Genomic DNA, 15,665 nt, shown 5'->3' with positions numbered 1-15,665 from the left:
AATGAGCGATTGGCTTGCGTTGTTTGCCAAGTTAGTGACTGTAAATTTGACCAATCAGAGCGGCACAGGGGTGGGGACATGGTGGATGGATGACTTGAGTTTCCCTTGCGGTATGAAGATTAATGGAAGGGGCTCTGGTGATTTTTAGGAATCGAATAGTAGCTCGGCGCTCCTACGAAATGGTTTGTTTTGATAGGTGTTAGAAATTAATGTACGGACAATCATTTTGGAATAGATAACCGGGTCACCAATTTAAACGGAATACTTTTTTTTTTTTCGGGAAGTCTGTTGGAAAGGCCGACCTACACAGACAGCACCCGCTTAGCTCAAGGCCAGGGTACGACGGCGAGTGCTAACGCCAGAAAACATCTTTACACTCTGTCACATGCACCTAACTGAGTTTAAGACGTCTCTGGAAACAAAGGACAATCGAGTATCGCCGACATTCCCATGTAAATTGACGACACTGGGCTGTTAAGCTAGCGTCCATTGGCTACTCTTGCTAGTTAGCGTGCTAGCTTTGCTAACAAACAGTTTATGCTATCTACAGACTCGACTGGCTGCTGCAACTTTTCTGAGCTCGTCAGGTAACGGAAATTAATTCTTTGTTTTTTACACCCGTTCAACAATGATGATAGCCGTTAGCTAGTAGCTACCCGCTAGCTTCATTGAGCTCAGACAGTTAGCGATAGCATCACTTGTGAGCTAGGAAAGGAAGAAAAGTCTGTCCGGGCCCAGGGAGTACACCGTCAGGCTGCCATCATGGGCAACACGCCCACCGCTAAGAAGGGCAACGAGATGGAGAGTGGTGAGTATCCTTAATATAAGCACTGTATATTTTATTCCCTTCCTCTTTCTAATGTAGGCTTTGCAGAATAATGTGCATTCATGAGTGTAGTTTGCCCAGTCCTATGTGAGGAAACCACTGATGGTCATTCATGTTCGCATAAACACTTCAGTGTTTTTCACACGTTCTCCACACCAATCCTGTTGTTTAGCTCATGATTAAATGCCCCAAGTTACATGTTGATGTTCCTCATCCAACCGTTTGATTGTTCATACATTTTAACAATAAACCAGGTGCAGAGTTATCTTAAAATTCATGCATTTAAGAATAAACGTTTGCCTTCAAAAATAGAGTAAATCATTTGCTGTCTGGTATTTAATTTGATTCAGGGAGTTCATATGCAGATCAGCATTGTTTTGTCTCGTCGTGGTATGGTCCTGAACTTGGAGTCTTATAGCGTTTACAGTTCTGAGTAAAGAGGGAGAAGGGAAAAAGCCCTTTAATTTGGTCATATGATGCTTCCACAGTGTTCCTCTCCAGGAAAACTTGAAGTGTCTTGAACATCATGTGATGAGCAGAATTTAGAAGATGGCACAAGGTTTTGTTTTGTGTTGCAGAAAAACCCATCCACAAGTTTTTGTTAGTTGTATGTTTTGCAGGGTGGGTTAATGAGACAAATGTACAAGAGAGTAGTTTAGAAATTGCCACAAATCAATGTTGTAAGTTTTGCCCCTTTCATATCCTCACTCTTGATAAATACGTGCTTTTTAGTAAATTTGCAATTATAGTGCTGTAGTTTGTGCATCTGGTTACCCTGCTTACTTAGGTGTGTAGTCTGTGCATTCTGAATATTGGCAGGGATTAATAAGTAAATGAAACATTTTGTCAGGAAATTTCTTAAATAACTCATTACTGTGGTAAATAGACACATCTATTACTACAGACTTGTCACTGAGGGTGTAGAAAATAGGCTTCCAGATCAAGATTCAAAACAAGGCATAACCACAAGTGCTTTGTTGCATATCAAAAGTTTTACTCAGTTAAACTGAAGTAATCACATTAAAAGTAAAGTAGGTTTTGTGATACATCATGATTGTTACTAAAGCGGTTTTGATCCCTCAGCAGCATGTGGAACTGTTGTTCCCAACAAGGCTGTTTGTTCATTGCTCTGTCACCTTGTAAATGTGATCATTCGACTGGATTATCACATCAAATGTGCACAGATTTTCTTGACATTTTAAAAGGTGAGATTTATTTTGACCTTGCTGTGATATTTGTGACTTAGGCCAAGGGGTGGTCTGATGTTAACCAAATAACTTTTAATTGTCTTGGTAGCTTTAGGTTTAGTTGATAATCTTCAACAGCAGATTGAGTTATTGGACTCATGCTTCGAAGTGTTGTTTTGTTTTTTAAATAAATAGTCATTTTTGAAAATGACGTATCATTTCATGTGCCAACAATGAACTAAAACAATACAACACACAATTTGAGGATTTTTCTGCCTGCCTATTACAGTGATGGGCCAATGGCCGCAGAAAAGCCTTGACAGACATGAAGTTTTTCATTTGTAACATCATTAATGCTCACATGTGCAAAATCTTATCACTGCTGATGTAAGGTAGGTGTGAAGAATGGTTTCCATGACCTCAGTAATTTTAACCCATTACAACTCTGAGCGTGGTGTTTGTTAAATGCTGAGGAATTAATTGATGGTTAATTAGGATTATTGGAGGCACTGCTAGAAGAGGTTTGCTTACATGCCATGGTCTGCATCTTTACAAACCCAGTTGCTCTAAGACTGCTGCTAATCCTCAGAGGTGTAGACTAAGGATCCAAAGGCCCTCAGCCAGAGTGCTATTATCCACAGATCAAACCAGGCCATAAGAGTAATAGTGCATTCTGTTTTGGCTCTTGAACAAAACAGAACCGAAATGCCATTAAGCGCTTTGGTGCTGCTATCTAAACTTTTCCAGGACTGCCAGTAGTTGCAGGTGCACAATGATTTCACCATCTGACATTGCTACCTTTTCTGAGTATGTCTACTAGGGTCTGTATTATTTATCTAACACGGATACGATTCATAACATTGAACATCTGAAAAAGGCATGCATAAAGTGTCTTCTGGTGGTGGTGTGGAACCCAGTGATTTAGTACTTAAATTGCTCTGTTTAAACTGTGTTCTTATTTTTCTCTTTTGCAAAATTTCACTTTTACCCTATCCTAAATTGGTTTCACAGCCTCTAGTACATCTTGACGTCATTGTTACGAGTCTATACTGGGTCGCAGTGTTATCGAAGCACTCCCCCAATACCTTTAGAGTAAAGTTCCACCTTTGAAGACATTTTTTGCAACTGCTGCTATAACTTTTTTAAAGTAGACCTGCATTGAAATAGATGCAGTCAGATCTTTGGACCAAAAAATGACTTATATTTACACATAAGATCCTTCTGAATGTAGTAAAGTAAATCTGCAAGCCCAGATCTGTCATTCAACGGAGAAATCTTCATTTAAAAATAACAAATTTACAGCTAACATTTAGCCCTCCACAAAACTGTCATCATGGACTGGGAGAAGACCCTCTCCCAGCATACATTGTGCACGCCAACTGTAATTTGTGGATTTACGTCAGGTTTCATCTGCACCTTTTTCTTGTCTTATGTCTTTTTCTTGGAAGGATCTTCTTTTTTAAACTTCATATTGTCTTGGGATATGCTTGGTGAGTACACATTTCTTTTATTTGCGCTTGAAAATTATTTTGGGGGACTTTTTCATATGCCTGTTTGATTGAGTGGTGTTGCATTGAAAGTCTACTGTCTTTCGCCTCTGATGTACCGTCGCGGGCTACGGAGGCGAGACCCGCAAAGAATTCAAGTCATTAAAAAGATATAAACCTCTCTCAGCGGCCACGGAGCTCTGCGGCTCCGATTACTGAGACGTGCGGCGCTGCGGATTTTGCCGCAAGTCTGTCCTTGTGAGCAACAGGTGTCACCGGCTCCTTCGCATTAAAACGGCGAGCGTAGTCTCTGGACTTGTGCCAAGGCTGCACCTCCATTCAGTAGAAAGAGCCGTGTCTGCTGTGACACAGGGGTGTGAGTGGCCCGCGGCGGAATTTAACGAGCGCATGCACTCATTAAGCGCAGCGGAGGCAGAGAGAGAGAGGTGTGGGGGAAGAACGTCGCCCACTGTCGATGTCGCCGCTGATCTGAGCATGTATCAGAGCTGTATCTCACATTCATTGCAGCTTACTTTTGGATGTTGAAACCGGGATGTGTATAACAGTAACATTACTAACAGATAAAATCAATTTCAATGCGGGATCGGACTGAAGGCGGGAGCGCGTCGTCACGTCCCTGACGTCATGGAAATGATACGGATGTACAAACTTTTTTCACAGAGGGCTAAATTTTAGCTGCAAATTTGTAATTTTTCAACGAAGATTTCTCCGCTGAATTACAAATTTGGGCTTACAGATTTACTTTACTGCATTCACAAGGGTCTTATAAATACATATCAGCTATTTCTTAAATCTGACCACATTTATTTCAATCCAGGTCTACTTTAACAAGTAAAACTGTTTCAGTATTACTCTGTGTAAGTTTTCCAACAATTCTGCACTAAGTGAAATTGATGAGTAATGTAAAAATCAGGGTTCTCCCCAGAAACTTTTAGCATACCGGTGCTGTAGGCTCAAAAATCACCCGAGACAGCGCACCACCTCGGGTGATTTTTGAATGGTTTTAGATGCATTGAAATCAAGAATAATAGACAAAAAAATGACACTTTGATATTACAAATATTACAACCTAAGTTCTTTTTTTTATGTTTCTGTCAAAGTCTAAGGTCATAAAATAAATGATGTTGAAAAGGTTAAACACATTATTTGATGGCCATAGCATTTGCTCTCTTCAAAATTAACACACGGTGCCTTTAATCCAGTGACAGGCAGATTTTTTTTAATACATTTTTGAGTGGGATTGGATTACTCTTTTTTTTATTTTATTTTTTTACAAGTAACCCCTAATTGTCTTGTTTAAACAAGAGCTGAACCTAGACTGATTTTATTGTCAAATCAGAATTGAAATTATTACCAAGTAAATTCTCATGTACAAGGAATTTGATGTGGTGTCATTGGTGCATAAACAATAATAAAAAGAAAATGAAGAAAAATACTTCTGTAAGAATTAATAGAAGTAAATCTGCTCTTTTAAAGATGAAACCCTGGATGAAAAAAATTCTGAATCAGTTTTTCACACTTTGTTTCACTGAGGCTGTGTGATTATCGTTTATTAAAGTTGCTTTGCTGCTTTTAAACAGCGTGTGGCACATAAGTCTGCTGTTCACACGGATCAGCTCCTCCCTCCTCCTCTCTGTGAGAGAAAGACAGTGACTGTTTACATGCAGCCAATAACCCTTTCATAACTGGAATATTAGTAATAACCCGGTTGCGCACAGCCATGTAAACACCCGCAAAACCCCGAATATGCTCATATTTCGGTTTTTAAAAACCTGAATATGATTTGCACGAACGCCTCATCAAAGCAGTTAATCATTTTCAGCGCATGGCTTCATTTTAGGAAACATGAAAGTGTGGGGGAAAAAAAAATGATTCCGAAAGGTTTTCATTCAGCTTTTATCATTTAAAAAAAACAGGTTGGACAATAAAAATCAGTACAGGATCAGCTGTTGTTCAAATAAGACTGTTATTAAAGAGGTTCTATTGTTTAAAATCTATCTATCTATCTATCTATGAAATGTTGTGTACATCAAATATTAATGTGTTGTTAACCTTTTAAGCCCCTTTCTCACCGGGCCAACTTAGAGTTGCATAATGCCGCATACCAACTACGCTGAGCTTATGCAGCCCTATATAGCAATACGCTGAGGAATGCAAAGGGGGTTGCAAAATGCACGCAAAAAATTAAACATATTTAATGTTAAACATGAGGATGCGTGTGTGATCACCTGCTGCAGCTCCGCGGCACATTCACCTTAAGTTCTCTCACGATTGTGGCATGTTAAATAAAGTCCATTTATTCCTGGAAATAATGTATTCTGACTTTTTCCAATGTATCAAATCCATCTGCGTGTCCAGGCAGTCTGTAAACGGTGTCATGAAGCAAAGCTTTTTTTTGTTTTTGTTTTTTTGTTTCCCTGCATGCAATTTACACAGCCATTCCAGCGTACTTGATACGCAGCATAAGGCAACTTTACATAAACCTGGTGTTGAAAGGGACTTTTAATGTTATTTATAACCTGCGCATAACATAATAAATATGAAATATACATTATATTCAAGTTAAATTGCCTGAAGTTGTAGCTCTTACAGTCGATTACAAAACATTAAAATATTTAATTTATTCAACTTCACAAAGGCCCATTGATGTGTGAGAAGGGCCCATCATATGGAGCTAATGCCCCGTGACTCCAGGCACTGAGGGGCTGTTAGCCCGTACCACTGTCTTAAAATATGAGTCCTGCTTTCTGATTTGTAACAAAGTCCTGCCCACAACACTACTTAATTTATTAGATGTCACAACTTCAGTCTGTCGGTGCTAAAGACTGCTGTCCCACAGATTGCCGTAGTAGCAGTGTGCAGATTGACGCTGTGTTGGCTGCATTTTTTTTTTTTTTTTTTTTTTTTATTCAACTTCATAATAATGTTATTTACAGGTCCTTGCGTTTTTAGTGTGATAGTCATGTTGAAAGGTTCTGTGATTTAAACATGCTGCAAAACATTTAAAGAAAGATTTGTTTTAAGAGTGTGTTTTGCTATATTAGGACACTTCTTTGACATATTTTGCTGCAGGACAATATTGGCCTGAAATGTCTGTATTGGCCTCCAAACCTTGTCAGTAATCTGTATCGGCCCTTTAAAATCCATATTGGTCGACTCCTATTTACAGTGCAGCCATCTCTGTAGAGATCTGAAAATGGCTGTGCACCGACGCTCCCCATCCAACCTGATGGAGCTTGAGAGATGGGCAAAACTATCCAAAGATAGGTGCACCAAGCTTGTGGTATCATATTCAAGAAGACCTGAGGCTGTAATTGCTGCCAAAGATGCATCAACAAAGTGTTGAGCAAAGGGTGTGAATATTTACATACATGTGTTCTTAGTTTTTTATTTATAATAAATTTGCCAAAATTTAAAAAACAAACTTTTCATGTTGTCATTACGGGGTGTTGTGAGTAGAATTTTGAGGGGGAAAATTAATTTACTCCATTTTTTTTGGAATAAGGCTGTAACATAACTAAATATGGAAAAAGTGAAGCACTGTGAATACTTTCTGGGTGCACTGTATGAGTGCATTTAAATAAAATTTATATATGCAGTACAGGATTCTCCACAGAAATTGTTAGTATAGCGGTGCTGTAAGCAATTATCCAATTACGTGTCGCGGGGGGAATAGGTCCTCCAGAAGATGCTCTTGCACAGGGGTGGACAACGAGGGCTGAGACACTGCATGTTTTCCTTGCAACCAATCACTTCAGCAGGTGGGTTTCTGATGAGCTTCTCCCCTGAACAGAAACACCTGATCATCAATGAAATCACCTGCTGAGGTGATTAGTAGCAAGGAAAATCTGCAGTGTCTCGGCCCTTCATGGCACATGATTACCCACCCCTGCTCTAGCATGCTTACTGTTTCATGTACAAATGGAGGCCATTTCCTGCCACTTCAGTCTTCTGTAAATATATCATTTAAGAGACCTGTTCTTGTTATTATAGAATGTTATTTATTGCACAGTACATATCAATCCACACTCTAAATATACCAAATGGCTCTGGAATTAACATAATTAGACATATTTTTACCTTTTACATACATGTTTCCAAATATTAGACAATCAGGTATTAAGCTCTCAAGAGCACCCAAATCATGAGCACACAACATTTATTGAAACTAAAACAGTTACATGTACATTAAAGTCATAGATTTGATTAAAGAATGCCCAGGCAGCAACACCAATTCTTATTTTATTTATCTTGGCCCAGTTGTGGCAAGTTGACTCAAAGCTGAATGTTTCTACCTAATCTCCTTCAGTAGAAATCATAGTGGACCACAATGGGAAAAAATTGTTTCCACTTTCTTGTCATCCATGTGTTTTTAATGTATTTATAATTATATTATGTACTTATATTGAGCTTACTAAAAAAGGCACGTTAATGAGGAACGAATAAAAACTGTCTGGGGTGAAACGGATGATTGTTTCTTGCCCACAGCAAGAGTCCCAGTTAGCGACTTTCATCAGCAGAAAGGTGAGTCACGATTGATATCTTTAAATGGCTTTGATGAAGGTTGATGAATAAATTGTCAAATTAAAAAAAAAAAACATTGCGAGATGACGTCACAGTATAATGGCGCTGCACTGTTATTCCATTGTTTGGGGAGAACACTGCAGCATTAAGCAAATAAATGTACCTTTTTGTATTGCATCAAGTTTTGAGAAACGATATAGAGCCCTAGTCATCATCCATGTAAGCGGCATCTCCCCATACTTGACCTTGATTCTTTTGTAGACCTGTGTTTATCGGATGCCAGCTTGTTTTCAGTGTAGTTCTGTTTGAACATATACAAAAAAGTTCTGTTTGAACGGAGAACATTAAAGGGTATTTTTATTTTTTCCAACCATTTGTATAAGTGGCCACTATTTGCATTTGTCTGCTGTGGGTCTCCATCCATAACTTTTGGTCGAGCCCAGTCAATGGGCTCAGCCATCAACATCACACATTTACTCTCAACTCCCAGAGCTTTAGGAGGACAAAGTTCTTTTGGATTAAAACCTGCATCAGTGGAATGGTGTTTTTACCAGCAGCATGTGATGAGAAATACTTTCAGCTTTTACCTCCTGCTAAAGTAACACACAGAAAGGGATGTTTTATCAATAATGAGGAGAGAAGACACAGTAGTATTTTTGCAGCAGTACACAACTGCACTTGTCAAAAGGGTAGTGCAGTATAACTTGCCTAAACTCGTCATCGTATAAACCTGATATTCGCACTCAAGATGCATTTTTTGCATGTAGTAGTAGTTGTGATGATTTTTATTTTTTAAAATAAATTCCAGCCACTTGTTTTTCCACCCATGTGCTAATGAATTTTACTCTGTTCATTTTTCTACTTTAATGCTACACTAAGTGAATTGATGAGTGTGTTCAGTACAAAAAGTTTGACTTTCCTTGAAAGCTGAAGACAAGTGGCTCGGAAGATGTAGAAATGTTTCAAAATACCCAAGCAACATAATCCACTGCTATGCCAGCATGCTTGGTATGTTAACAATCTGTGATGAAATATTCACGTCTAGACGGGCTCAATACTGCCAAAATTCGCTTTACTACATTTGGTCCGTGCTTGCCTGCCACAGCATGTTTTTACATTGAATTCTTCCTGCTATGGCCACAGTGGCAGGCAGAGTGAGAATGAGAAAATTGGCATCATCAAGTAACAGCATGTTGGAAAAATAAACCATATGCAAGTCTTACGTATGTGGGTGATTCTTAGACTACGGGCACTTATTATGTCCTTTGATCATATTGTATGAAAAACAGAAAAAAGGGGAAATTTCACACTTTTATAGTTATCTTTACAATGAAAGTGTAAGAAATTTGTTCTAGTAGTCTTTGACTTTTTTCACCTTTTTTCAGCATCATTATATGCAAATATTGCTGTTTTGTGCTTGTCCCACACCCAGACTTTTGATCTTCAATGATAAAAATGAATGGTAAAGAAACGTTTTTCTAATGTTTTAAAATATCTCTGAATAAAATATCAGTAAAATAATCAAAACATAATTGGGGTATTCAATGTCATACAACTGTTGTGATTTTTTTTAAACAAAATGTAGTTGTCCCACACTATTGCTCTAATTTCCACCACAACACTGTAATGTCCCTTTAAACAGTTTGTATGAAAGATTGTTTGGGTAGTTTCTATGGAGATAAACAGTGACATCAGAGCACATGTATATAGCGCCAAATCACAACAAACAGTTGCCCCAAGGCGCTTTATATTGTAAGGCAATGGTGTGGTGGAAATTACATTTACAAGGCCAATAGTGCCCATAGTTAAAGAATCACACATGTCTTCATAGCATAATATTCACTTGTCAAGAGTTGCACTTTTTCTGTCACATTTACTTAATTCTTTGTAATTGTCTCAGCACCTGTTTTTTTTTTTTTTTTTTTTTTTTTTTAAGTTGATCAGCTGTTTCTTCCAGCTCGTGTGAGTGAGCAGGTTTCTTGCAGATCCTTAGTTGTAAAATGAAATTAAAAATAAGGTTTTAATTGATATTAGAATATCTGAAATGAGTCTTTTAAAAGGCTTAAAAATGCCAAGACATGAAGTGGGTTATTCCATGAAAAGGAGATTTGAAGTGTGACCTGAAGGTTGATTTCTGAGAAATGATTGCCTTTTTTTTTTTTTCTTACTTGTGTGGGACATCCTGCAATTCATACTCTACTGCAACGTACCGTGCATCCAGAAAGTATTCAGTGCTTCACTTTTTCCATGTTTTGTTACAGCCTTTCTCCAAAATGAAATAATTTTTTTCTCTCAAAATTCTACACACAATGAATGCCTGTTTAAACCCATATGTTGTGAAATACAAACTACATAGCAAAATGTGTGTGTGTGTGTGTATTTACATAAACTCTCACCCATGTGTACAAACTATTTTGAGTGGTGAAGCCAGATAGTAGTGAAAATGTGGCAAATTTCACACAAAATGATTCTGTGTGCTTGAGAGTTATAACTTGCCTGTCACGATAGCAAATTTTGCTGGACATTATATATTGCCTAAGAAAATTTCATAATAATTCATGATATCACAGTATTGTCAACAGTATTTTAAGACCCATTTTGTGCCACCGATAGTGGTGTAAAAGATCACAGCTGGTCTCTGAGGGACAAAAGAAGTCGTGCGAGTTACTGAATTGTTGGCAACAACAAATGTGCATGTAAAGGGCGATATATCGAATGCCAGCAAAATGATCACGTTCATCTTTACATATTGAAAAATAAGTCAATATACAGACTTTCGGAACAGGCCTAATAACTTGTACATTTCATTTTACTTACAGCATGGCACGGTGGCTTAGTTATTAGCACTGGTGCCTCTCAGCAACAAGGTTGTAGGATCGCTTCCCGCCCTTTCTGTGTGGAGTTTGCATGTTCTCACCATGTCTGTGTAGGTTTCCCCCGGGCACTCCAGTTTCCTCCCACAATCAAACCGTGCTTATTTAGGGTCTGCTCCTTTCTCTGCCCCTGACCAAGGCAGCATCTCTGCATCTGGAGTTGGTCCCTGGACGCCGGACTGTGGCTGCTCACTGGTCCTAGTGGTTGGATTGTGTTTAACTTTAATTGGGATGGGTTAAATGCAGAGGATAAATTTGGTTGTATGTATATATGTACAATGACAATAAAGGCTCTATTCTATTAATGATAGACATATACATGTACTTTATCATAAATACAAAACTGGTATTTTATTTATGATAGTGAGCCATAATTATTCCGTAGATACTGTTTAGTTAATAAATATATATATGAGGGTACTCAGATCTTGCATTAAACCACACATTTCATAGGTGATTAGAACTGTCTCGCACCTCAGCTGCTGAAATGTAAATATGTTGGTGGACATGACTGGATTATCTCAATCATTTGGACAAGGTGTCAAGTCCTACCTGGCCTGCTGATACTGACATGAAGCAAATCATTTACCTCATTTACAATCTTGCAATTTTATATTAAATTTTATTGGGTGAGATTTTATCTTGCTGAAGACGGCAGCACAAATTCTGGCACAACTGTAATGATAAATAATTGTCGACTTACTCTGTTGTTAAAGTTTTATGCGGGTTCTTGTGGTGAGCATATTTAAAAGTATACCTCCACTTAGATTTTTAAGATTTAACACATAAAAGGATTATACTTTGGCACCACTATATTTTATTTATTAGCATTTAAATAGGGAATTCATAATATGACATTGCCAATATGATCAAAATTCACATTTTCAAGAAAAAAAATAGTTCCCATGAAGGGGAAAATTTCAAAAGAACAGATGGTCTTGAACTACTTACTGCAGCCACCCATGCAGGCTATGATAGCAACGTCATAGATCATGTGGGAGCTTCCCCAACTTATGCGAGTGATGCTGGGAAGCACATGGCACCAGCCAGTCAGAATGCTGCTGCAAGAAAACTAAACTTCTGGATGACAGCTGTACAACTTTCGCACTGTTACTTATGTGGTGAATTTTTGTGAAACACATTATCCTAGCCCACATTATCCTAGATATTGAAAATGGTTGCTGTAATGGTAAATGCATATCTATAGTCCCTTTACATCTGATGGCAATGTTTAAAGCACTTCATGATGCCTCACATAGGTATTGGCATACTGCAGCCATGAGATTTTCCTGCACTTTTCTCTTCCCAAAAGATCATTTTTGAGATGGGTGCAAATCTGAGAAATTTTAGGAAGGTGCGGAGGGAGGGGGCCATAACATTCCTGTAAACTGCTATTAACTGGCTGGTGCAAAATGTGGTAATTACAGTTTTATTTATTAGATATTTATTTGCATTCGCAACCATGTAGGGACAAAACTACAAGCTTGGGTGTGTAATGTGGTGTCAGTCATCTCAACTCCAGCAAGAAACAAAAATATGTCAGCAGCAGGGTCAGTTTTCAGTGCTAACAAGGTGGTTAAAAGTTTCCAAACTCAGAAAGCTTTCAAATTATGAGATAAAGAGGTCACACCTGAAGAGTAAACATACATGTGCCGAATCTGGATGGTGAACGGCCAGAAAAATCCAAAATCACTGTAAGTAAATGTAACTTATAAAGCACATTTAAACGCTGCTTCTGCTGACCAAAGTGCGGTACAGCAAGTAGATAAAACAGTCAAACAACCTAAAACATAAAATGGATCATAAACACAATAATATTAAAAAGAACAGCAAGGTGCGAACACAAAATCACAGAATAGTACAGGAAATAAAAGATTAGGGGGCTGGAAAGGCCAGAGAATAGAGATGGGTTTTTAGTGTAGATTTAAAGGCAGAAATGGAGGGGTACCTGTGACATCTGGAGGCAGCTGGTTCCACAGTTGTGGGGCAATGACTGCAAAAGCTCTGTCGCCTCTCTGGTTGAGCCATGACCGCGGCACTCAGAGAAGACCTTTGCCTTAGGATTTGAGGGAAGTGGGGACTGCATGGGGCTGGACAAGGTCAGAAATATAGGCAGGGGCCAACCCATGAATAGCCTTAAAATCCATTAATAAAACCTTAAACTGAATTCTAAAAATGACAGGGAGCCAATGTAAGGAAGCCAGGGGGTTATATATGGTTGGGTATCAAGAACTGGTTCTTTTCGAGTATAGTTAAGAAATGCTTCGATACACCGACATCAGTAGCCTTTTTGTTTAACGATTCCCTTATCGGTCCTTCAGAGCAGCCGTTGTTTTTGGGGATGTTTGTCGGGAAAATGATCATATCTCTCGGTCGATTACAGAACCCCTGCAGGGTCGGTAATCAACTGTTTCTGCAGCGCGGCTCCTCTTTGAAGCTTGAAGCAATGAAGCATTGATCCGACCTGCTACTTCGTGGTTCTTTGTTTTATTTCGCTTTATCTTAATTTTTCCACGCTAAAACCCCAACGAGCCTATGTCTGAGTAATATTTACCTTTTTTATGTTAAACCTATCTGTTATGGTCTTCTGAAACAGTTGATAGATGTATTTTATAACTTAAAAATGGGACCGATGCTAACGCGTTAGCATATCTATGGCATTTTCAATGTTAAAGTTAGCATTAAGCTGTTCACATCTCAGCACGTTTGTGTGCATTTGCTTTCTGTATAATAATTAATGGCTCAGTGTTTGTTGTAAGAGTCAAATGTATTACACATTGTAATATTTTTTATTTTTGTTTATATATTAATAATAATGGCAACAACAATAATAGTATTAACTAATAATGCTACAATACAATTTTAGAGAAAGAGACAAAAAGAACCTGATTAAAAACACAACAGAAAATATAAAACCAACTAACAGTGAACATAAATAATTAAATATAGAAATAAATAACGGTTTCCTGTGAACACCTAGTGACTCTTACACCTCCACTTCATCCCTGCTTTAAGTTTAATGACGATTTGTCTTGGTCAAATAGCAGGAGGTGGTAATGGTAGAAAATATATATTTTTTCAAATATGCTTACATCCACTTCAGATATTAGGCATTGTGTAATTTGGAAGATATTTCATATAGGAAGTGGGTGTCTACCATGACAAAAAAACCCCACCCCATGCACAAAAGAAAACTGCAGTATATATACTGTAATTTTAACATCTTTCAAAATATTAGAATGTAATTGTTTTGACTTCATGATTAGTTTTGATGAACCCTGCATTGAACACAACATTCAAGTTTATGATTATATAATGCTCCAGACTTGGTAGTACTTGTTTTAGAGAAGTCACAAAAGCTATATAAGTACTGATATTATTACAGTGATCACACATGTAATTTCAAGTCACAGCATGGCAAGTTGTAGTAAATCAAGTGTCATGGCCAAGGCAAAAACAAGATCTCAGGCTAAAGAATTTGATGAAACCTTCGACAATGGTTTATGTTTTTGAAGTTTTTGAAGAGCATGGCCTCCTCCTAAGTTCTGTTATTCGCACAGTGTGACTGAAATAAAACCTTTGTGAAAGAATTGTGTTTATAAAGTTTTTGAAGAGCATGGACAAACTGTACACATAGGGGAATAGCCAGATAATTGAAAATAGACCATACTTTGTTACATTCAAGGGGTGGGGGTTATTTTCAAGATATAGGATTAATTTTGATGCCAAAATGCTGGTATTAATATTGTGAATCATTTCCCAAGTGGATGTATTGAAATTCTGACTTGTGATTTTACCACCTCCTACTAGGTCAAACCATATTTTCAATTTGTTCATTTCTTCAGTGATTTCCTTCAGAAGTATCTGCCAAGCTAGAAAACTGCTGCATCCTAGTAAGAGCAGAATACTACTGGAATGAATTTGAATAAGGAAAGTTGGGGTTTTTTCTCACCAAAATGGATGCTGCACTCACTGCAGTTTGTCTGGAATAGTTCCTGATTGCATTTCAGAGCGTCTAGAATTCAACATTTTCGTGCGGCTGGTGGTGGGGGGGTAATTTTGGGTTACAGCTTTTTTTGTTTGTTTGTTTTTCACCACTTTCATCCCTGATTATGTCAATCACGAGTCACTTTTGTGCGGATTAGAGTCACTAACTGGGACTCCTGTCTTGTTGCGAGACAGAAACGAGAGTCATCCTCCGTTCTGTTCACACAGCTCCAAACGTTGCGCGGCTCTCTGCCGAGTCAAGTTAGAACGGTAGAGTCCAGTCAGAATTAATAACTTCAAAGCGAAACGCCGTTTAAATCAATTGCCACCGCTTTCCAAATGTTGTAATACAAACAACTGCAATTGATCAAAATGTTTTTTTCCTCCCAAAATGAGACGTCTTGTGCTGACGTGCAGCAGCTGGCTGAGCTTAGCTCAGAGGTATGGAGAGACATTCATGCCAAAATGTCTGAAAGGAAATGCTTTTGACAAAAATTACAGATTTCATTTATTTTTATTTATGTCCAGAGATCAAAGGTACAGTGACCAATTTCATATTTATTTACTGTAAGACTCAATAAAATGTTGTTGACATAGAAAGCCTACTTTTAGTACACAGAAAATTCACAAGAGGTATCGATAAGGAATCGGCTTGATAAGCAGAATCGATAATGGCATCGATATCGATAAAATCTTATCAATACCCATCCCTAGGGTTATATGGTCCCGCTGCCTACCACCAGTCAGCAGTTTGGCAGCA

At 38.1% G+C, this 15,665-nt stretch overlaps 1 protein-coding gene across 1 annotated transcript in view; it reads left to right on the top strand.

The window, feature by feature from the left end:
* The first annotated feature begins 75 nt into the window (after positions 1-75).
* The window catches only part of prkacaa (protein kinase, cAMP-dependent, catalytic, alpha, genome duplicate a), a 51,448-nt gene continuing 35,858 nt past the window's right edge, over positions 76-15,665 (top strand). Inside the window, exon 1 of the mRNA XM_034189438.1 lies at positions 76-808. Coding sequence (XP_034045329.1) covers positions 763-808 — 46 coding nt within the window. The 5' untranslated portion in view covers positions 76-762. The remainder of the gene's footprint in view (positions 809-15,665) is intronic.

The sequence above is a fragment of the Thalassophryne amazonica genome, chromosome 16 (genome assembly GCF_902500255.1).
Source record: "Thalassophryne amazonica chromosome 16, fThaAma1.1, whole genome shotgun sequence".
NCBI classification, from domain to species: Eukaryota; Metazoa; Chordata; class Actinopteri; order Batrachoidiformes; family Batrachoididae; genus Thalassophryne; species Thalassophryne amazonica.
This window is presented reverse-complemented; position numbering and strand designations above follow the sequence as displayed.